Source organism: Coturnix japonica, chromosome 21, assembly GCF_001577835.2.
Source record: "Coturnix japonica isolate 7356 chromosome 21, Coturnix japonica 2.1, whole genome shotgun sequence".
NCBI classification, from domain to species: domain Eukaryota; kingdom Metazoa; phylum Chordata; class Aves; order Galliformes; family Phasianidae; genus Coturnix; species Coturnix japonica.
The window spans coordinates 3,775,131-3,798,361 of NC_029536.1; the positions used below are offsets into that span (position 1 = coordinate 3,775,131).

A 23,231-nucleotide genomic window follows, 5' to 3' on the forward strand; every position below is an offset into this window, starting at 1 on the left:
AGAAGCTGCATATTCTGTGTGTCAGTTGCTACATAAATTATTCCTTAGGAATATGAAAATTTTACAACTTCTTGCTCTTGGAATCACACCACTTAAATCATGTTTATTTACCTCCTGAAACGTGAAGTTTGCTCCCCGGAAGAGCTGAGCTGTGCTCCCTGAGAGCTCTGACCCAGTGATAAAACCACAAGGACTGAATTTTTGTCATATTTTAAGCCAGTGCCTGGCACAGCTCAGTGTTCTTGCAGTACAAATAACAAGTTTGATTTAAATATCTTTCCCTCAATGGGAACTCTTCCTCTGTTCCATAAACTTGTAAACTTGGAAGCAAGGCAAAAATGCAGCCATAATTTAAGCGCTGCTGTCAACCAAATTGCTGACTTCTATCAGCAAATCACACCCACAGGAAAGGAGCTTGCTTCAGTACCTCTCGGGTGCAGCCCTTTGTGCTTTGTTTTCAGGCATACCACGCTCAACCTCCTCCAAGTTACTGCTCACAAGCTATGAGACGGAGTGCTGCAGAAAGCAGCCAGCACACAGCACCACGTGCAGCAGGTGACACAATGCAAACGCCTCATTACAGCTTCCTGTGGTCGATCAGGAGCTTTGCTGGGCAGTTACTTACTGTGTGAGAAGCGTTGCGTGATGGGGGTTCCTGGGTAAGGGTAAGTGCGGCTCTCCCACTGAATGTTTCCTTCTTGCACTGCTTTGATAAAGCCATGATAACACTGATGGGCCACACCTAGAAAAAGACAAGATGTCAGCAGAATTTGGGGCATGTTAGGAACAAAATGTGTCTGCACGGTTGCACAAGCACATCCAAATCCAGCACATGCTAGAGCTCTACTAAGTAGTGCACGGCAGCCTTTGTAGGAAGCACTGAACTTGAAGAAGCCAAAGTATCACATAGATGTGTAGTGAGTAGCAGCGTGACAGCAGTTATTAAAGAACCCCTGCATTCAGATTTTAACGATGCTGGTAGAAATTCAGAGGATTTAAGAGAATAAAGAGTTGCAGAAATCAGCATGTATTTGTTGAAAGCTTTCCTTCAGCTTTCCAGGGCATGGATCTGCTTATTGGAGATGGCTCCAGCTCCTGTGCAAAGCAGGCCAGCTCTCCAGCCACAATTCACTCAGTATATGGAGTGCACACGACTGTGCTTGTGCTGAGAAGAGTCAGAGGCTGGTTACTGTGGGAAGAAAGTGGTCTGCTGCCGACTGATGACTGCAGCAGCTCAACAGATGCTCTGTGGCCACAGCACCTGCTCATCACTCAGCCACATCCCTGCTGCCTCAACGTGCTCTGAGCAGGTACATGGGGAGAAGATGCAGCCCCTTGTGCATGTGCAGCAAAATACCAGCTTTGAAAAAGCACACAGAGCAGACTCTGATTTAGCTGTAGTGCTTGGATGCTAAAGAAGGCTTTCAGTGACAGCATGCAGATCTGAGCCTTGCCATGACCTGGTGTCACAGGGGCTGCACCAGGCAACAAATGCACTTGAAGCAGCGGAACCTGCTGAGATTTTTCCCAGGAGTTTGCTTTGCTGCATGCCCTGTGCCAGGAACACCCCCAGCAAGAAATCACACTCTGGGATACACAGCAGGAAGCTTTAAAAAATGAAGCTGTGGGTCCTTCCCCAGCAGCTGGTCCCCAAGAGACATGTGGGAAACCTAACACGAACCATAGGGTTCAAAGCAGATGCATCCTGACAAACAGGAAAAATTAACCAGAAGAAAACAGATTGGGCATTTACCTCAAGTGACCTCTGTGATTCGCAGGGCACAGGTTAGCAATAGGCACTTTAAAAAACACTGCAGCTGCCCAGCACCACCCTGCAGACTCCAGATGGACGACTCCGCAATGCCACGGGCTGCTCTTCCCTCCCTGCACTTCAGGGATGTTTCCCACAGCCTCTTTTGGGGTGACTCACCGGGTGCTGGCTTGTTCCAGCTGCATCCTTTGCACCTCTTAAGGCTGCTTCAGGAACAAGGATGCGTGAGAAAGCAGCAACAAAAGGCCACGGACACTTGAAAACTTTAAAGCAAAAGGGTGCAGATTGCTGAGGCAGCAGTAACAGAGCACTGCGCATTCACTGACCCAAAATGATGCCAAAGTAATGGTGCAATGCTACTTCACAAGTAGCATTGCTGTGTTTTTGTTCAAGCCTGTTAAAACACAGGGCAAAGCAGAGAATCCTTGGAATCTCAGCAACGCCTCACATGTGCAACAAGGCCACAAGTGAGACATCGCCCCACACACCTGCCAACTGTGTGCAGAGCCAGGGGCAGAATGCAGACATTTCTCACCCGACACCTGCTCTGCATTTTCCAGAGGAAACAAGCTGCCCTAGTGCAGCAAGCTGCCTGGTTTCCCACACATCTAACCATGGTATTTCCTCTCAAATTGCCTGTTTTTATGAAGCTTGCTATCAAAATTTGCATGGCCAACACAGCAGTGTGTTCAGAACACCAGGAGCTAAGGCTGCACAAGGACCCAAGTAAAACTACTTGTTATATCACAGCTATATAGCATTAAATTATCCCCATAAGGCTTCAGAATTAATGATGCAGAGAAACACAGTTGTATCTCAGAGCTACCCTTTCAGGATAACTGAATATGCAGACCTGTATTAATGTAGATGCAGTTTATACTTTGTCACTTCTCTTTGGCAGAGCTGTAAGAACCAAACACTGTTTTGTTTCCAGCCAAAAGCACAGACTTTGGTGATGTAATTACTGAGCAAGCTGCAGACAGTGCACAACTACAACCACATTAGACATGGGATGTTGGGAATGGAGGATTGCTGTGTATGTGCCAGGGAAGAAGGCTGAATGCAGGGTCAATGTTAGTTAGCAGTGTATAGGTAGTGCTCAAAAGCAGCAATAAGTGAGCAACTTTGTTGTAAGGGGTTTAGGGTTTTGCTTTTTTCTACTTCAAAAGAGCATATCCAGCAGCATCAGAGCTACCAGAAGTGCTTCAGCAAAGCAAGGGAACCAACAGTGTCGGCTGTTTGCAGACACTTTGCTGAAATAAAATTCAAATAGAAAACAATAGATGAGATTAAAGCAAAACACAGAGCAGCTGGAAGACAAATCAATGTTCCCACAATCACAATAATAAATGCATTCTCACTACAGCTGTTTGTACCTTTGATTAGTCGATACCACTGTTTGCAGACAAGGGCAGCAGTTTTGTGCTCCTGATAGGGGGAAAGGAAGGACAGGATATACTCCAAAACCTCCTCGGGGAGCTCCAACATGGATCTGTTATGCCTGGGCTCCTCCACCTCCAGCTCAGCATGTGGCTCCTCATCTTGCTCCATTGTTCCCTCAACCACAGCTTCTTCTGGATCCACGGCCATGAAACTGTCATCTTCACTGTCTGAGGAGCTGGCCATGGCATTCCACTTCACAGCTGCAAGTGGGGAAAAAAGAGAACACTGAGGTCACCAAAAGAAACTCAACAGCAGCAGAAATATAAACTGAGCACTACGTTGCTCAGAAAGGCCTATACAGAGCTCTGCGTCAGAAAGCTTCAAACCAAGGACGTGGTTTTTGCAGGGCTCTGAAGCAGGCTGCACACTGCTTCAGAATGAGCTCACAACTAAGCCTCCTCTGCACGTGGACAAAAGGCTCCATACAAATGCTCAACCATCGCCATCACCAAAGCAAGGAGGCTCACCACTGCTGGAGCAGCAAACACATCACAGATGTGTTAAGATTGGAAAAGACCACTAAGATCACAAAGTCTGACCACAGTCAAATCCCGATTTTAATCTTCTGGAGCTCCAGCACACAGAATAATCACAGCCACAGATCTTACTGCAAGATCTGGAGGAAGACAAACTGTGTGCAAGCAGCTTAGGGTGTAGGAGAGCACCTGCTTTGCAAGGCAGGAGCTATAGGAAGCCCTGCTGCTGTTCCCCTGTGATCTGCAGGTGTCGTGCATCCCTGCAGGTGCAGAAGTTCCAGGCAGCTTTGCCTGGTCCCCTATGCTTACAGGAGAGGTTCTGTGTCTGATGGTGCTGCTTGGCTGTGAAAGGCTTCCCTAAGAAAGAAGGTAAGGAAACAAACCTGGACCTGAGATGGTTTTTATCCTTCCTGGGATGCCACACATGCCAGCATCGATACCAGCGGCCTCAAAGGATGGAGATTACAGCAAGCAGCACCCGCAGGCAGAGTGCATGACACCACGATTAAAATCAGCCCAACTTTGCTTCCCAGCACAGCTTCCTGCTGGGCACATCTCTCCCAGACATCTTTTTTGTAATGCTCATTAAATACACACATGCAATCCCAACATTCTTGCTGCAAAATTACAGGAAGCCGACTGAAGAGGAAGCTGGCAGGGCATCGGGATGGCAGCCTGTGCTCTGGAGAGCAAGGAAATCCCTCTGCCTTCCCTTAACTGAACTGAAAATGACTGCAGAGTATTCAGGACTTCATTACGGCTTTACCAGACCTCTTGATATCATTATACCCAAATGCATTCACTTAGCTAGATCCTCATTTCCTAAGCATAACAAATTACCATCCTCCAAGTTCACACCCACAGCGTGCTATTTTTTTGGTGAGGAGAACAAGATTAGCAATGAATTCAGCTCCAGATAAACAAGTGGAAGGGATATTTGGGCACCAAGCTTGACATGCCGTAGATGCAGATCTGTTCATAGGGCATGAGACCAGGGAGCTGGGAACAACCGCAGATTGCAACACTCACCTTCCACAGTGATGGCAAAAGCCCTGTGCTATAACCCTGCCCCAGTGCCTCAAGGCAAAAAGGCCACAAAGCTCAAGCACCCCACCAGCTCCTAAAGGAGAACATCCAATATCAGTAGCTGTGCTAGCTGTCCCAGGGGCAGAGAAGCTCTCCGGATGCTCTTTGCTTGTGCTGAGCTGGGACTGCAGCTTCTACACAGACTAAAGTTAATATCTGAGCAACACCAACACTCAAAAAGCACCAAAGTGATTTGCACAGCTGTGTCTCATCAAAAAGCACGTGCAGTTTGATTCACTTGCCAGTGAATCACCCAGCAGCCCCGCTTTGCTCTGACTGACGGCTACAAAGCGTCCCAAAGCATCACCCTGTGGCTTTGCACCTTCCAGCCCCCAGCACAGGGGAGAGCTTTTACACTGCAGGAGCACAGACATATCAGAGCATTTAAAAGTCAGCTTCAAGCCTCACCAAATGATCTCAACCGCTTAAAATAATGCGTACTCAAAGGGTGATCGAAGCCAAGCTCCGCCAGCACCGATCCCATTTGTCTGACCGATCCTAAGAGCTGCTACCCTGCCAGCTGGCAAAGCATTTTATAACTCTTTTCCTCCTCTCTGTGCACTTCAATACCCCCTTCCCTCCCCTCCTGAATCTACTTAAGAACCTGCTAGTTGTTCTGCTTAAAATTATTAGCCACCGCAGTGGAACAGAGAGAAGAAACATGAAGTGCAGAGAAACTGCCAAGTGAAAACACCCCCCAAAACCTGATTGCAGGAGGCAGCTCATGCAAAACCCCTCCTAACACAGCAAGGTTCCCCTACCTGCAGGCATCACTCCTGGTCCCATGGACCCCAGCTCACAAGCGTAGGTTGCATTGCTGGTTCCCATCATGAGATCCCTCCTCCTCTGCTCAGCTGTCAAACAAGTGCCTGAACCCGCAGAGCTTTTGACAACTTCTTTTTAGAAAGTCAACAGATTTTAGGGAAAGAAAATCCTCCAAAGGGAAAGTTCTTGAATGAAAACAAGCTCTTGAATGAAAATAAGCAGCCATGCAATAGTACTGAGTCACAGCGCGTTACTCAGAAGGGAATGCTCATTTTCACATGCCACAAAGAACTCGTTATCCAAACATAATTGTAGAAGCTACGTTCTCACTTGGGAAAAAAAAATGAAGGTGTGTGTTAAATGGCCCGGCCCTGGCTGGCTGCTTTGGTTGGAAGGAGAAAGGGACTCTACATAACATTTAATTGCGCTTAGCAATCAGTAGCTACAGGGTTAATTTAGGGGTGGAAGACCCAACCTGCTCCAGACACTTCCTCATACTTTGCAAGCTCCTGTTCTGCTTGTCATCAGCTCCACTGGCACAGCAGAGCTGTGTTTAAGGAGACATTAAGAGCATTTGGGCTTACATGCTCAGCCAGTCCAAAGCAAGGCTCCGAGGGCTCCTGAGCAGCCATGCCACCAAGGGCTTGGATGGCAGCTTCCCCCCCTTGTGCTTATCCCCCCCCCTTTCAAATGATTAATGGTATCAGCAGTGTTAATTGCCTATGATCTGGGGTAGGGATATCGTTTTGTTCTTGTTAGCACAGATCAAACTTGGATCAGTGAGACCCGACTTGCTTGAAAATCAATTGCCAGACAAGTTCAGCACAGTGGGGGGGGAAAAAGCATATTTTAGGCAAGATAAAAAAAAAAACCAATAAGCAATATCCTCCCTGCACTGCTCCATGAGCATCTGACCTAACATGGCAATGCTGGGAGGATGAATAAGAGAGACCATGTGGACACCTGCACCAGGCTTTGCTTTTCAGCCCCACAAAACAGGCAGTTCCCAGTTCTTTGAAGCGCTGCCTTTCCCCTTCGGATGCTTTTCAACAGGAAATTGTCTTTTCCTCCATATAAGACTTCAATTCTAAAGAGAAAGGTTTCCTATATTCCATCTGCAAGCTGCAAAATGCCAATCTCTCCCTCTCAATGCCACCTCCCTGCTGTATGCCCTGCCTGGAGAACCAGTGCTGTTGTAAGGGCTGGGTTCCCATCTGGGTTCTAGGCACTAAGTGACCACCCCATTGACCTAAACCCAATTTGAGCCACTTCTGATAACTATTCTGCTTGGTTGCAATGATCAGCTGCACTACCTGTGTCCGGGTTTGCTCTTAATTCTCTCCACCAAAATCACCCTAAACTTGGACTTGTGGTGTTTTATGCTCATGCACTCCCTCTGCTGGCTCCCTGCAAGCCATTAATTACATTAATTCTCATAGGATCATAGAGGAAAATGTGCCAGATCACACACAGTCTGAAGATTTATTTGCACACACAAAACAGGTCAGCCTGTACACAGACTTCATACACAGATTTCAGACAGCTGAGCCATTAGGAAAACACACCTCAAAATCAATTGTGTTCTGAATGTATAAAAAATAAGCCTAAAAACACAATAGAAGCATCACTTTTGTGTTTCAAGACCTCTCAATACCCATTTCTACACCCAAAGAGCCCCCAAAAACCTGCACAGGAATAATGGGAATGCTGGTTGAGGCAAGGTTTGCTGCAGGGCAATCCATTGAGTAAATGCTCACGTGCCAACCTCTGGTGCTCCTCATGTGCATGGAAGGATTTCATGTTTGTACAGAGCAAAGCTACCCTGCAGCCTAATGGTACGAAGCACAATGTTCCTCTGCTCACTAAGAAATCAAGTAACAAGTAGCCTCGAGACATCTCCTCTGAAGCGAAGATGAGCTCAGTGGTACTGACTTTCAGGCCAATAAAAGGATGCTCTGGAAAAAGCCACATATTACTGCAGGCTCAGTGGCCAAGGCTTAATTTATAATCGATATCCTTAGCTTTCAGCCGTGCTGCTATCTGCACAGGAGCGTGCTGATGCAATGTTGTCATCATTGCTAGCATGCAGGGGCTGAGGACATCCAATGAAGCACAGCACTGAGCAATGCTCACCTCCTGCAGCTCCTGAGACCACCTTTAAGATACCAAGAAAGAAGACAAGAAATAGAAGCCTGATGCACATTAGCAACCCAAAATGCAAGGAACTTGTGCTGTCAACTCACCCTGACCCCCTGCTGCAGACATCCAACCTCATACCCCAAACGCAGCCTGGCTCCCCCCAGCCCACATATGCAGAATGGGCCACTGCTGCTTCCAAAGGCTTTTTCCCCCCCCTGTTGCAACAGGGAAAAAACACGGAGCCTAAAGACAAATGCAGGAAGGGTATGCATTCAAAGTGACAGATTAAAGGTGGCTGCTAGACGGACACACAAGGAACCTGACTCAGTGATTTTAGCTCCATATGGTGTAAAGGTGGCTGCTGTTCTTTGGGTTTCTCCTTTGATTTTGGCCCAGTTATGATGATCTTGCACTCACTTTGCTTTTCAAAGCACATGGTAACACCAAGAGAAACTGGAATGAGATGGAGGAGAAAGTATGAGCTGCTTCTTCAGAGAAACCCTATGGATTCACTTTAAACCATCAGAACCCCAAACTATGTTAAACCCAGCACAGCCGGACAAGTATTTCAAAATGAGTCTAAAGCATAAGAAGAGACACAGCCTGTTGGAGCCCCAATCTGCAGACAAGAGGGGGAAAATGAATGCTTTCTGTTTAATTCATGGATATTTCAGTAGGTGTTTAGCTAGCAAAGATAAATATTGTTTAAACTGCCATAGAAATGGGGGAATGAACACAGTCTGCGGCACAACCCATAGTGAATTAATTGACGCTCTATGAGAACATGTGCAGCTCCCGAAATAGCAAGCTCCCAAAGGCAAGAACTGCATTTTTACATCTTGCACAATCCCAAGCTTCCAGCCGCAGCTTTCGACACATCTGTGTCACCCTGTTCTGCTTTTATCTAAAAGCATAAGCGAGTTTGAAAGGGATTTTGACTTGAATTTTGAAGCACGACAGGAAGCAGGAGATAACTGAATTGCACACAGGAACACGCCCTGAAAGGGGTTTGCATCCAGAGCAGCACTCACCAAATACATCACCAGAGTCCTCTTCTCAAAGGCTTTTATCAGGGCTTGGACCAATCCTGCTGGCTCTGATTCCTCCCACAAGCTTATGTAGCTGTCCTCACCCCACACCTCGATTCAGAAGCAAAGGGCTTTTGGTTTATCCATGCACAACCTTATAAACGCATAAGGGCAAAGCCTGAATCGATGTCGTACAATAAAGGCTGCCATGACTAAACACACAGGGAAAAGAACTTCCCTCGGATGCACAGCTCTGTTTACACAGAAAGTGGGAACCCCTTTCCAGCCATGCTCACTCACATCCTGTGGAAATGGCTTAAGTTGGCAGCAAAGAGAACAGGCTGAACTGCAGCCCCACAGCCCTTGGAAGCCCAAAAAAATCAATCGTGTGCTGGGAAAGCACAAGGAACTGAGCATCCCTGACTCCACATGAAGCATTCTTGGGTTTCTCCAGTAGCCAAATGGAGATCATTCAATCCCCAGTGACTACCCAGGTTCAAGTGAGCTCCGTTTTTCAAGTTCTATGTGCTGCTGTGGATGAGAATAAAGCAACACACGTGAAGAAGTGCAATAACACATCTATGCTGCATGATGCTTTTTCACACCCAAGTGCTTTGCAATGAATTTCACTTGCCACTGTGGAATAATTGCTGCTTGGGTGGAGCCACCTATCAGATAACTATCAGGTGACACAAGGAGAAAAACACATAGACATCTTCACTATGTAAAATCAGCCAGGATTTGTTCAGGCTCTTTGCACTGAACCCTGAGGGACACAGGAAAGCAGCAGCAGCAGCATCCTCCCTCTGCTCCAGCACAAGTGTAAGGAAAAGGAAGGAGAAATGAGGAATAAAGGGGGAATAGCTGTAAGGTTTGGGAGAGACTCACTGCTAACACCTGGCTCAGAGGTTTGGTCTCCAGAAGGGCAAATTCCCTGCACCCAGATTGGAACTGCTGCTGCACTGTGCACCAATGGGGCAGTTTGTGAGGACACTGCAGCATCAGCAGCAGTTCAGGGCTTTGCAAGGCCACCTGCAATGCAATGTATTGATCCAGGATGCAAGCGATGATAGGAGGTGGCTGCTCTGTCATTACACTCAGGCTCCAAATTTAGGTCAGCGACATCTCAGATGTAACGCGTTTTAAACAGATTCACAGCCCTGTAGTATAAAGGAGAAGACTTCTCCCAAGATCAAAGCTATCTGTCCACACACATAGTTACAACTCTTCCGCCAAAGCTCTTATAAGTCTCACTAACAAGAATTAAATCCATTCAAATACAAATGACATCCCCAGCACTCAGTGGGTTATCATCCAAACACAAACCAGCCCTATGTTACACCACACCACAGACGCATTTCAGCTGAAACAAGGCTTTCCCCAACTTCTCTTTCATTCTGCCTCTCAACACGAATTAAGTTGGGCTCACACTGAGGCTCACACAGCTTCTAGAAACGCAAAGCTTGAACTCTGAAGCTTGAAGCAGGGCTCTTCCCTTACAGGAACACAGGGATGCAGTGAGCAAGAAGAGCCGTTCCAACAGCAGGAGCGAGACAATGGGGAGCGATGGAGAGCTGATGGATGTGGAGCTGATGGATGTGGAGCTGATGGATGTGCTGCCCAACACAGGGCTGCCTCTATGGAAGGAGCTCGGAACACAACACATACAGGCCACAAAGCGATGTGTGAGCTGCTCAGTACAGCAATTCAAGGTTGTTTATTGCACTGGGAGCCCAGCTGAGCCTCACCTTTGTGTTGGCACCAATAAACCTCAGTGTCTCTCAGTGGGTAAGGAACAACACTGTACAACTCAGCATCACCAGATCGTCGTTTTAAGGGGGAAATACAGGGTGTGGACCCCCAAAGGAGCCCCCCAACAACGAGGGGCTGAGGATGGACATCTTAACAACCCGACAAATGGAGGCTGTGCCCTAAATATCCCCCCCTAAATAAAGGGCCGGGCTTCAGCCCCACACCGAACCCTCACAGAGGGGTCCGGCCTCACACGGGACCCTCCCAAGGTCCGGCCGTACACGGGGCCCTCATGCTCGGCCAACACCCCCCGCAGGGCCCGGCCCGCCCCGAGGGGCCGCTCCCTGAGGAGGAGCCGATCCCGCCCTGCTCGCTGCTCACCTGCTGGGCCGGCCCGAGCCGAACCCTCACGGCAGCCGGTACCGGAACCGCCGCGTCGCCCGGGTGACGGCTCGCACCGGCGCCGCCATCTTCCCTCAGCGCCGCGGCAGCCGCCGCTCTGGCCGCGGCGGGGAGGACACTGCGCATGCGCCACCCGTCCCTACGTCACGTGACTACGGATTTGGGCGGGGCGAATGGTCACGTGGGCGCGGCGCCATGTTGGGAAGGTCAAACCGCACGGTTGCTATGTTGAGTGTATTTCAAGGGGGCATATGGGCCGCCATGTTGGGAGGGGAGGCAGGGCGAGGCCGCCATGTTGGAGAGGAGGGCAGCTGTGGGGGGGGGCAGGGCGGCTCTGGGCAAGGCCTGGCAGAGCAGCAGCTTCAGTTTCCCTTGGGAAAGAGGCAGAGAACAGCCTGAAGATACTCCCTTTCCTCCCATCCTCATGCAGCTCCACGTTTCCTATGCGACCCATATAGGCCTGTCCCCACTCAGGCTTTCTAGCGAGCCTTTAGCAGCTTTGTGTTGAAGCTATCCCTCCTGCAGAGGTACTGGGAGGTAAACCCTGCTAAAACTTGCTTTCCTGCTCCGCCCAGTGTGTTACGGGTGTGTTATACCCGTGTTATATCGCCGGTCCTCCCGCCGCTAGGGGGCGCTAGCGCGCCGCCCTCCCCTCCGCATGCCCTCCCCGCCGCACGTGGCTCCCCGCAGCCGCCCACCACGCATGCGCAGCGCCTCACCGTCCCCTAGGCCGCAGGCGCACGGAGGAAGGGGGTGGGGCGCGCATGCGCGGGCCGCGGGCTGGAGGCGGCGGCGGCGGAGGGGAATTAAAATGGAAGATGAGGAGGTGGCCGAGAGCTGGGAGGAGGCGGCCGACAGCGGGGTGAGGGCGGACCACGGGCTGCTGAGGGGGGAGAGGGGGCGAGGAGGGACGAGTGGGGGGCGGCACGGCGGCTTGTGAGGAGGCAGATGACCGGGAGCGGCCGGTAGGCCTCTTAAAGGGGCCGCGGCCTGTACGGTGCGGGGCTGTGGTAGGGCTGTACCGCGGTATCTAGGCCCGGTGGGGGGGTGAGGCCGCTGTTGTCTCAGCTCTCTTGGGGCTGTTAATGGGCCTGGGGCTGTTAATAGGGCCCTGTGTGTGTTAAGGAGCTCAAGGCCCCTCCTGGGCAGCCCCCTGCCTCCGTTAGGCCGCGTTGCTGCTTGTGTTTGAGTAGCCTCATATTCAGAGGCTGCTGATCGTTTCTACACCCTTCCCTTGTGTAATAAAACCGGTAACTTTAACCGCAGATGGTGAGGAGGGGGTTCGTTACCCCGTAGCATGGGAAAGAGAATTGTATTTGCAGTGTGAGCTGATGTTTGTAGGGTGTTTTGTGGGCTCATTGACGCTCAGAGGGCAGAAGGACACTGTAACAATTGGCTCTGCAGCAAGAGGGCAGCTTGGCTCTGGTCAGTGGCTGCTGCAGGAGTTGGGTTACAGCTGGGGAACAGGGTAGGGGTAAAATAGAAGCTGTAATCCAATGCCCTCACCTATGAGGTGCCAAGGAGGGCTGGCACTGCTGCTAGCACCGTGATCCTGTGATAACAGGGAACCTCGTACAGGATGGTGGAGTTAATTCAAGTGCTCGTTAAATTATTTCATGAAGAGACGTCGCTTGTGGCTGGGAGCTGATAATAGCTGAGGCCTAAAGTAATGGTTTAAAATTGCAGGGCTGCTCAAATCCCAGGCACCAGTTGTCTGTCTTGTTTGTCTTCACAGCTTGTACCTTTTGGGATTCTTTCAAAACCCATAGAAGGGAAATCTCCTGTCCTTTCTGAAGCCCCTTTCCAGCAAGTCCAAGCTGCAGAGACGTTTCACTTGTGCTACTCAGTGGGAAGCAGACAGATTTCTCTAGGAGCTGACACTGCACTTGCAGCTGCTTTTGCAGTTGTCCAGGCTTTGGATGCCTGTAAAAGCACTCAGAGCAAGGAGAAAACTGAGCTGTCTCCAGCAGGAGTTATTATTGTGCAAGAGAAGAGATGGAAGCTGTCTTCTAGCAGCAGAGATATTTTAGAAAGGTCATGCTGCAGCCTGCAGAAAGGAGGCTCTGACACACTGCAGGATGTTAAAGCTGGGATGGAGCTGTGGGAAGGTGGATCTGCTCTCTCCTGCCTTTCTGCTTGAAGCAAGTGGGAGCTGCTGGGGGCAGTCTGGGTCACTACAGCAACTATTGCTGCCAGAGGCAGATTCTGAAAGGGGAACAGCGCAGGAAGGGGAGCAGACAGCGTGACTGACATCAGCTGTTAACAGCTGAAATATATTTGAGGCACACCTGCTTTTCTTGGTGACAAATCTGCTGCAGGGAGCAGGCTTGAGATCCGCTGCCTTAATTGGGTGGGTTTTGTATTGAAAGCATGAGTGCAAACACTTTGTGCTGGGAGAGCTTCTAAATTGTGTTGCCACTTTAATCATTGTGTTGTTTTAGTTTTAAGGGGTTTGCTTTGGTTTCTTTCACCTGTATCTTAACAGGGTCTGAGACCAAGCCTAACTTAGAGGTATGATAGCCCTGGTTCAGAGGGGTAAGCAATGAAACATTAAAGATAAAAACTATCATGCCAAGGAGCAGCTTTAAATATATTCTGAACACAGTTGTGAATCTGACTAGTTATTCTTCAGACCTTTCAGCACTTAAATGAGGAAATAAGAGAAATGTAGCCAAGGGAGATCCATGAGTCTGGGTATGTAGTTTTCTGCTAAGCCACCGGAGGGTGTTCTATGGAACAGAAAGGATGATGAGATACTTAATGCTCATCATTCCCTTAGTTTGTTGAAGGGATGCTGGTGCCCCTTGAAAGGGGCAAAGCTAAAATACCTGATACAGCTTGTCTTTTGGACTCGGTCAGTCAAAGTAGCTATACAAAAGATAGTTGATTTTCTTAATGCAGCTTCTGTTTGTCTTCTAGTTCTGTGTCATCAGAATTACCCAGTGCTTGCCAGCTCAAGGAGCAGCTCGCTTGGTATGTGGCGCCCTGAGTGACCATACATTAAGCAGAAACCTTTGCTCCTTTAGCTTCATCTACCCCAGGAATTTCACAGGCGTGGGGGATGTTACATGTGAGTTCTTTGTACTGAGATGATGCAGCAGAACTTTGTGGGGCCAGCAGATCTGACTAACAACGCTTCAGATGGGAAGCAATACTCCCAAACTGGAGTTAAAACCCCATGCCTAGGGGTTACATTGAGCTGGAGGTGTGTGTAGGTATGGGGATCATCTGGTGTTGCTGTGCTTCAGGAGGGCCTGATGCTTGCAGAGCTCCTTTCTGCCTTCTCTGCATGGGTTGATGTGCAGGTGGTAGGTGGGAGGAGGCTGTGCTTCCTGCTTTGGATTTCACCCTTCAGCAGAAGCAGGTGAATCATTGGTTGCAAAGGGCTGCAGCTGGATTTTGGCTGGTGTTTCTTCTGTTGGTAAACATGATCAAAGTACACAGAAGTCAAAAGGGAAGTATTTTGGAGCATAATGTTGTGACTTCCAGCTTGTGTAGCCTGCTAACTAACTCCTTGTGTGATCAGAGGACGAGTCAGCAGGGTTTTAGCACGCTTTCTTTCCAGGTTAGGGCTGTGCCTTGGGGAAAAGCCCTGAGGATAACTGATGTTTTCTGCTGCCGGGAGGAAGCACCGTGAATGGGGACAGGCTCGCTGTGATTTCTGTGAAACATTTACCAAATATTTGCTTTAGGTTATTTGGAATTGGTCAAAACTCTTGAAATTAGGAAACAAAACTTGATGTTCCTGCTGCTCAGCGTTGCCCAAGCAGTGACTGTTTGATAAGAAGAGAGCTTTTTGGCTAGAAACAAACAAGCCCTGTACGTCATAAAGCCAGCATCTGCCATAGGATGATGATGTGAGACAGCATCACCTGGTAGCAGTCTCTGTTTGCTGCCAGTTTCAGCAGCATGACCTTGGTGAGCATCTGCCTGTTCCACTGACCCATGAAGGTGGGAGGGGGGGGAGAAGAAACTGTAGTGTTCTTCAATGCTTCCCCCGTCTTCTGTCTGCCTGGCTGAGGTGGGAACCCTTGCCAGGCTTAGCTACCTATGGAAGATACAGATGCCACACAGCTAAAAGCATCCGCAGCTTTCTTGGCATCACATTGGGTACAGTGCACTGCCAGGGTTACTGTAAGCAGAGTAACTTGGCAAATTAATTAATGGAGCAGTCTGAGTCCTACTAGCCTCAGGAATTGGAATGTTCTAGTAATTAACAAAAGATTTATATATCTTCAGAGGAAAGAAATGAGTAGCTAGCAAGAAGTCAGTTTGCTACATGGGGATTATCTGCTCCTGCTCTCACTTGGTGATGTTTTCTGGGTACCCAGTGGTGCCTGTGCTCAGTGGATGAGGCTCCCACTGCACTGATGTGGGAGGATGCAGCTCGGACTCATTCCCTCTTTCAGGGTTTGATCTCACACTCGGTTGCTTGGCGAGGTATCAGGTTGTATTCAGAAGTGTTCTCAGCAAATACATCAAAGAGTGTGGTTAATGTTTTTCCAGAGCTGTGTATATGAAATGTTATCAGCTTTTGAAGGGAGTGCAGCTTCCTTTATCAGTGGCAGTTCTCAGTTCCACTGTGGCCTCCTTGGTGAGCATCTCCTCTGGGTTTCTGTAAAGTAACTGGATTTTGGAGGCAGAGGGGAGAAATGCTGCTGGTATAAAGGATTTGTAGGTTGCTTGTGCCTCACTACAAATGATGGTTCTATGAGTCTAAGTAGGTTTCTTTGCAGTCCTCACCTAATTGCTTTCCAGTAGGCACACAGTGATCCTCGCATGCATTGCTGTTGTGTTGGGTTTGTTTTATCTGGGGTGGAAAGTTAGTTGTGATGGGACTGGAGTTCAGCTTCCATTACGTCCTCATCTACAAATGCAGCTTAAATGTCAAAGAACAGTGTCTTCTTCACGCTGTCTGCTGGGTCCCTTTTAGAATCTAGACATAATAGCACTAAAAATAGTTTGTTGAGATTCTCTGCTAATCTTACAGAAGGCTGTTTATAAAGCAAGGGAGCATGGACGATGCTTAACTTTTGATTATAAATATGCTTGTTTGGGGAATGAAAGCAAGGATTCTTAATGCATTCACACCATCCGAAGATTAATAACTGGTTCTGTACAGCATAACCTGCCCAGCTCCTGTGCAGCTTGGTGTCCTTGAGTGCCATGTGGGCTCACCCCTCCTCTGAGTGCATGCCTTTTGCTTGTTGTATTGCTTCTGGCACTTGTGCCATAAGTCAGGTCCTAATTTTATCTTGTTATCCACAGCTCGATGGCAAGGCAACTTGAGAGAGAGCAGTGCAAACAGGATGACATCAGCAAGCAAACAGATCTGCTGTTTGTGCTTCTTGAGCCTGTGGCTGTGTGCAGTATGACCCCTGTTGTGAGCTGCCAACTGTGTCTCTTCATAATGCTTTGGGTCGCTCTGGTGATCAAGGGCTGCCTATTTGAGTTGATAATGCTTTTCAGTTTTGAACTCCTTCATACCTATAATATCACAGGATCATTATGGTTGGAAAAGACGTTTAAGTTCGAGTCCGACTGTCAGCTCATTGCCTCCATACCTACTAAAATGTAATTCTCTTAAGCATCAGGAGTTTGCAGTGATGTGGCTTCTGCTTAGGAAAATACAGCATCAATCTCATATTACAGCTGCCAGAGGAGTGAGGCAGCAGAAGTGCCAAGCACTGGATAGTGAAAATCTGGGTGAAGGGCTCATATAAGGTGTATTTATGGTAGGTTTTGAAGGATTCCATGGTATACTCTTACATGTGCTAGATAAATTAAAGGTAGGTTTCTTTCTAGCTGTAGATTCTGGCAGCAGAGAATGTAGACAGAACGTCCCTGTTGCGTGAGAGGTTGAAGAGCTGCCCAGCAGCACTCAGTCACTGTGATGGGAACATTAATCAGAGTGTTTTTCAGGTGATGGGGTTGAAGTGACGCTTTGCAATTACAGGATCCGGCCATCTGAGGTGAAGAACGTGATGTGAACCTCAGGACTGACTCACAGAGCCTACAGGAATGCAGAAACATAGCTGGGAAGGGAAGAGAGGAGAGCAGAACTGGATCTTCCTTATGTCTCAATGCACCATAGGCAGTGGTTGAGGGTTGACATCCTGGTTCTGATCTCTGTACTTGCTGTATGGCATTGGAAAAAAATCTTCCATGTGGTATGAATGAGGTCGAGATGCTTGTGAGTTTGCACCCTACACCCCTCACCAACATGTGAGGTATTTATGAAGGGGTATTTAAAGAAGCTTCATTCCAGACAGCCCTGGAGGGGTACAGCCAAATATTCTATAGTAGGATGTAACCTCTCCTGGTGGAGGGTAGACAGATGAGCTAACCCCCTGGCCTTGGTTTGGCTGTCATTGTTTATTGCTAGCTGCTCTAAATCACTTCCATCCTTGGCCAGGATATCCGCTTCCCTGCTGCCTTCCTGGCTGGCCATTCCTCCATCCATGTGGGCAGGATCCATCCTCCTGAGCAATGTTGAGGTGGGATTTTTCTCTGAAGTTTGTGTTTTCTTGAAAGGGAAGGAAACAACTCAGAACTGTGTTTTTCTACATGGTGGTTGCTGTGGGCTGCATGACCATGAGTAAGCACCACACTTAGGTGGTGTGTCATGGCTTGCATTCATTCCTTGTTCACTGGGGAGTAACTGCAAAGAAGTGCAGGGGTGAGGATGTGGGGCAGTGCAGCTCCTTACCAGGCTGTTCATGCTTCTTGACAGCAGGGCAGGCTCTGCTGGCAGCAGGTTTGTTGTGTAGTTAAACAAACTGACCTGCATCCTGCCAGGAGCTTGACCTTTCCTGCAGCATTACCACTTATCAGATGGTGAAACTGGGACACTCCCAGGTACTTTTTCCCCCCCCCTCTTCACTGACAGTTAAATAAAACACACTGCTGTTTTAGAAGCTGTTTTATACAGTCTGCAATCATGGGGACCTAAAGGGAATGGTGAGGTGCATCTTGCTGGGATGGGTTATTTAGAGACTGGATGGGCTGAGAGCTTTCTTCTGTTTAGCCAGGTTTCTTTGTGTCATTGTTCCAAGTGCAAAACAAACACCTTTGGTGCAACCTTTTGACAGAGGTCAGCAAGCTTAAAGCCACACTGTTGACTCTCAGGGTAATGAAGATGTCTTTCCGTGTGTTGATTGACTTGGCAGCTCTGTTGCAAAAGCAAAGGAGAAGCATAGGAGGAAAAAGCATGGTTGGTTAGTGCAGCTTGGTGAGTGTCTGGGTGTGGGTTGGGCAGGGCAGGGATGTTTTGGTGAAGGCGGGTTCTTGCAGCAAGCAGCAGGAATGCAGACCTGCTGGCTAGTCTTAGGGATGGCTGCAGGCTCCATGTCTGTGTTGCTGTGTGTTGTCCCAGCTGCTGCTTCTGAGGGTTCTCTGGCAGGGAGGTTTAGTGCCAGTGTCTGCTCCATCACGGTGCATCTTGCTGAATGTTTCTGGGGCTTTTTTCTGCCCATAAGAAAGCTTTCTTAGCAGCTGAAGTTCTGAGAATGAAAACTGCTTTCCAGGGGAGATGAATGCCTCACAGCTGCCCTTCCACCCTGCTTTGCAACTTCGGCCTGCTGTAGGTGTATTCATGGGTACAGTGAATGTAGTGGTTTTTGCTTTCCTCTGCCTCTTGGTTAGTAGCTCATGCTCAGGTTGTAAGGTGTCCCATCTCTGCCTTTCACAGTGAAGCATCACTGTATCAAAGAGGGAAACAGAAGGTGTTCACAGACAGATTCATACTTTGATCTCAAAGATGAGCCTTAATGTGTCTTATTTCTTCTTCCTTCCTCTATAGGAAATAGACAGACGGTTGGAAAAGAAGCTGAAGATCACACAGAAGGAAAGGTAACTGCTGCACGATGTCAGCGTTGGGAAATGGCATCTGTAGCTGTGCCACCAGGGGGCCCCTCTGATCCATAGCAGAGTAATGGAAAGGTTCTTGGGGGTGATTTTATTACAGAGCTGGGTCTCCCAGACTGGCTGTAGCTCCAGCTGTGATGAAGCCATTTAAGAAAAATACACTCATAGGAAGAAATGAGTGAGTCAGGTAATCGCAGTGCCTAGCCTAAATTGGCTCACCTTGTCTTGCATCAGTAAGACTTAACTTTCCTGCTTGTTTGGGTTGGAGTGGGGGTGTCTTTGTTATTACCACCTAGCACAGGTATTTCTAATCACTTCTGATGCATCTTTTTGTTTGTTTCCTTCTGATTGTTAGCACACCACTTAAAGCCATGGTGTTTAGGGATTCCCACACCCACACAGAAAAGGGTCAGTGGGAATTGAGACAGGCTGGGACCAAGGCTGGCTCTAAGACCTGCCAAGGAGTGGAATTAAAAGTGCTTGCACCGATATCTTTGAAGATATGTAAACACTTTCTTTTGGAAAATCTTTGAATCAAATCAAAAGTGAAGTTATCGCTGCTCAGTGTCTCCTTTGTTTGAGTTTCAAGATGTTGACTGCAGCAGAGGTTGGTGTTTTCTGTCCTTTGCTGAGCTAATTTGCAAACCTGCCTGCCTCTAGTTTAGGGTTACAAATACAACGAGGTCTCTAATTCTTACAGGCTGCCTCTTAGTCATGGGAATGATGTTTGACTGGGAGGAATCCACAAACAGAATTAAAAGCAAAGCATGCTTGTGGTAAAAAACAAGCACTGATGAAATGTTGTGTGTTTGTTTGTTGCTTTTTTTTTTCTTTCTTAAGCAGTCGAAAATCCAAATCTCCTCCTAAAGTGCCGATCGTGATTCAGGACGACAGCGTCCCTTCAGGTCCACCCCCACAGATCCGGATCCTAAAGCGACCGGCCACCAACGGTGTTCTCAGCAACCCCAACTCCACCACCAGACCCGCGTTCCCTGTGAAGTCCCTGGCACAGAGGGAGGCAGAATACGCCGAGGCCAGGAAACGAATACTGGGCAGCGCCAGCCCCGAAGAGGAGCAGGAGAAACCCATTCTAGATAGGTGAGAGCAGACTTGGCACTGGGGACAGGAAAGTGACGTCTTTGTGCATGCTCTGTGCAAATACTTTCCAAGCAGGGGAAAGAGGAGAAGTGCTCCTTGTAGTGTTAAACGAGGCCAGCCAAGGAGAAAGGAGCATTTTGTTAGTAAACAGCAACATACGGTTCAGATTTTTGGCAGCTAAAGAAAGTGCTTGTGCCTAATAAGGCAATAAAGATTATCTTAAATCCTTGAGAGCAAGCTGAGTCTATAGAGAGGAGTGCAAGCAACCAGAATTACTTTGACATGACATAAAACCTCAGCAAAGACGAGACTTGAAGGAGCTGCTGTCATCATATAGGGAAGTTGAAAGGAAGCACTCTGAAATGGGTACAGGTTGTTTAAGGTCTTTCCTTTGTAGCTGTAGTGTTGGTCTTAGCCATTTGGGAACAAGACTTTGAAAACTTCAGGAAAGAAATGAAGTGTCAGTTTATTTTTAGTTACTCCGAAGGAGAAATGCAGCAGGTCTGTGACAATTGTCCTGCAGCTTTCCATCAAAGCAAGTACAGGAGTATCTGAAGGCATACACGTTACATTCCACAGATATAGTGCATCATCCTCTCCTTTCTCCTTACAGGCCAACAAGGATCTCCCAACCGGAGGACATCAGACAGCCCAATAATGTGATTAGGCAGCCCCTGGGCCCCGATGGTTCACAAGGCTTCAAACAACGCAGATAAACGTGGGCACGAGAGGATGCTGCAGAAAGCAGGGTCAGCTGCCACGGGTCGCACTGCTGTGGCGGACAAATGGACTTGAGCAAAGGGAACTACCTGGTTTACTTGCACTGTGATCCCCTTTGCTCTGCCCACTGTGACCTCCAACCCCACGCACTGTGACCTCCCCGCTCCACGCACTGTGATCAGCAAACTGACGAGGGCTTTCCCCAGTCACTGTAAGCGGAAAGGGGAGGGGAGGGTAAAGGACTCGGACAGGTGCAAAGAGTCATGTGTGCCACTTTGGTTCAAGCTAGTGCCAGCAATAATGTTTGTTGTACTTGTAACCTGGGATTTAGGGAAAAAATTGGGAAGCCTCCCCAGACATGCATTTTGTCTTCATCACTTTAAGAGCAAGTTCTGTTTCAAAGGATATCTTTTGATTTTTTTTTATTTTCCCTTTTGTTTTCTGTTTGTATATCGGATTGACTTTCAAGGGAGTGCATGGAAAGGGTTTGAACTGTTTAGTTTGTTTTAACTGAGAGAGGTAGCTGAGTGAAAAGGAATTTCACTGAATTCCTGCAACTTTTAGTGGTTTAGGGTTTGACAAGCTTAGCTTCTCGTTCTGTGTTTCTACCACTGCCAAGCAAACTGGACTCTGGGATGCCCAGCCTTTCTGTTTGCCATAGCCTGGGAGCCAGTGGAGTCCAATGACCTGGTTTGTGTGTTGCACCTGTTAAAGCTTGGCTAGTGTTTTCTGCTGACTTGAGGGGGGGAAAAAAAACAACTTTAAATACATCTTTTTGTATGTGGGGAGAAGGGAATGTAGACAGATCCCATGAAAATGCCTGCTGTGTGGTTTCTGCTCACAGCAGAGCTGATCTGCGAGGAACTAAGGCTCTGTAACATCTGGACGTGCAGGCTAGGAGGGTAATAGTGCTGTGTGGCTCTCATTTGCTCCATGAAATGAACACAAGGTGAAGAGCTGCGTTCCATCCAGCCTGCCTGGTGGCTGATGTGACGGCAGGGAGCGGGATGGCTGCTGCTCCAAAGGTTGAAACCGAAGTGGCTTACAATGGACTGAAGGCTCTGATCTCTCTTATGGTACGAGCCGGTGCTGTACCTGATACACACACACTTGTAGAAATCACAGGCGTCAGGAACAAAATGTGTTCAATCAAGTCTGGAAAGCTCTCCATCGTCGTACGCTGTGGGTGGTGACAGCCAGCTTTCCGCTAGGCTTCAGGGAATGGATTACTCTCGCTGCTCCTGCTCTCATGAAGAGACAGGATTTCAGGCAGCTTGCAGGCTGAAAGCTTCCCAGGACGGCGGTGGTGGTGGAGAAGAGCCGTGAGGAACTGGTGTGTGTCACAGGATGCTATTGAACATGGATGCTTCCCCCGTGCGCAGTGCTGTCTGTCCTAATGCACGCTAGGCAAAGCTGACCTATCTTCATATTAATGTCTCCAGGGATTAGATGAACACTAAGGCTCTTCTTGGAGGGGATGTAAGGGGTGACTTCAGGCGTGGAGGTGTTTCTGCGTGTCGTGAGGACCTCGACTGTTCATTCAGCTGAAATGGCCGCGGGCCGGCGGATTGCTGCGTGCTCAGTACCTAGAAAATACTGTTGTTGGATGTCAGAGGATTATTCTGTACGGGTGCTGTGCTGCCAGATGCTTTGTGCTTGGCAGATATGATAAATGAGCAAACCTGATGCCTTTTGCCTGAACAGAAGTGACTGTGCCATGCCACGTTGTATGGGAAACAGGCATCTGGAAAGACGTGGATGGAAATAACGGCTTAAAAAGGTAAAATAAAACTACCTGTGTACAAAAAGGAGATAGCATCTACTAGAATGGTCGGTTGGCTCATTGACCCTGTGTCGCCCTCCACGTGAGTCCCTGGAGCCCTGAGTGACTGGCGAAGGAGGATGGCGAGGTGGGAAGGGCAGAAGCCTTTGTCTCACCAGGATCCCGACCCATCTCCGTGGCTTTAGAAGCTATAATCTTGCTGCTTACTGAGCTCCCTCTCAGGCTGGAGGCGTCTGTGGAACTGATAATTTTATTTGGGGTGGGTGGGTGGGTGGGAGCAGGAGGGGAGAAGGACATTAGCAATAACTGTAGTCACCGCACCTTTCCTTAACGATCGCTCGATAGCTTCTATTCCAGAAGGCCGGCGGCTGGCAGAACAACCCCAACCAACCCCAGCTCTTGGCGTAGCTTCCGCTACCTTGCCGATGTTAGATGTCTCTCCTCCCGTCCGTCAGGTGCCTACCAACCCTTCTCCTTGCACACCCAACCTTGTTCTCCAGCACTGACCGCGCGCCGATGCCTCAGCCGTGGCGGCTGCTCCCGACCTGCGGGCAGGGCGAGACGGCGGTCCCGGGGTTAAAGCGCCTTCGTTGTGGGGTCGAGAGCTTCTCCCATCGCCCCCGTCAGAGCGCGCCCGAGTATGCAGAGAAACATTTTATAAATGGTATTTTCAATAAATGTGTTTAAACTTTTTTCACGGCCTGTTTCCGTCTCGTCGCTTTGCCGTATTTCCCTCTTTTTGGCCATTCGATCCACTGTCTTGTTGTTGGCTGTAGGTAGAGTTGGCGTCATCCTGAGGGCTCCTCTTTGGGGCTCCTCTTTGGGGCTCCTCTTTGGGGCTCCTCTTTGGGGCTCCTCTTTGGGGCTCCTCTTTGGGGCTCCTCTTTGGGGCTCCTCTTTGG

At 48.7% G+C, this 23,231-nt stretch overlaps 2 protein-coding genes across 8 annotated transcripts in view; one reads left to right on the forward strand and one right to left on the reverse strand.

Annotated features, from left to right (window-relative positions):
- FBXO42 (F-box protein 42) overlaps positions 1-10,988 on the reverse strand; it is a 34,557-nt gene extending 23,569 nt beyond the window's left edge. Inside the window, exons 1-4 of one of the 3 annotated variants that reach the window (XM_015882277.2) lie at positions 10,842-10,988; positions 8,712-8,862; positions 3,148-3,414; positions 626-742 (exon numbers count right to left, since the gene is read on the reverse strand). In XM_015882277.2, the coding sequence (XP_015737763.1) occupies positions 626-742; positions 3,148-3,397 (367 nt within the window). In that variant the 5' untranslated portion in view covers positions 3,398-3,414; positions 8,712-8,862; positions 10,842-10,988. Of the gene's footprint in view, positions 1-625; positions 743-3,147; positions 3,415-5,537; positions 6,106-8,711; positions 8,863-10,841 lie in introns of those variants that run through there. The other 2 variants (XM_015882276.2, XM_015882275.2) reach the window with 2 other exon arrangements.
- Positions 10,989-11,594: 606 nt separating this feature from the next.
- Positions 11,595-23,022, forward strand: SZRD1 (SUZ RNA binding domain containing 1). Of its 5 annotated transcripts, none has more exons than XM_015882289.1 (4): positions 11,595-11,724; positions 18,664-18,713; positions 19,569-19,826; positions 20,440-23,022. In XM_015882289.1, exons 1-4 carry the CDS (start codon positions 11,674-11,676, stop codon positions 20,540-20,542), a joined length of 462 nt encoding a protein of 153 aa, XP_015737775.1. In that variant the 5' UTR covers positions 11,595-11,673; the 3' UTR covers positions 20,543-23,022. The 5 variants fall into 5 exon arrangements, with proteins under 5 accessions (XP_015737775.1, XP_015737777.1, XP_032304571.1 ...); XM_015882291.1 differs by having other exon boundaries at positions 19,572-19,826; XM_032448680.1 differs by lacking the exon at positions 11,595-11,724 and adding an exon at positions 14,757-14,780 and having other exon boundaries at positions 19,572-19,826.
- The last annotated feature ends 209 nt before the right edge of the window (positions 23,023-23,231 follow it).

What these genes read in the sequence shown, in the direction of transcription:
- SZRD1 (XM_015882289.1), top strand. Translation starts at nt 11,674, where the DNA reads ATGGAAGATGAGGAGGTGGCCGAGAGCTGGGAGGAGGCGGCCGACAGC. An exon ending in AGGAGGCGGCCGACAGCGGG is followed by an intron (nt 11,725 to 18,663) that starts GTGAGGGCGGAC and finishes CTTCCTCTATAG; the next exon opens with GAAATAGACAGACGGTTGGA. An exon ending in GAGAAACCCATTCTAGATAG is followed by an intron (nt 19,827 to 20,439) that starts GTGAGAGCAGAC and finishes TTCTCCTTACAG; the next exon opens with GCCAACAAGGATCTCCCAAC.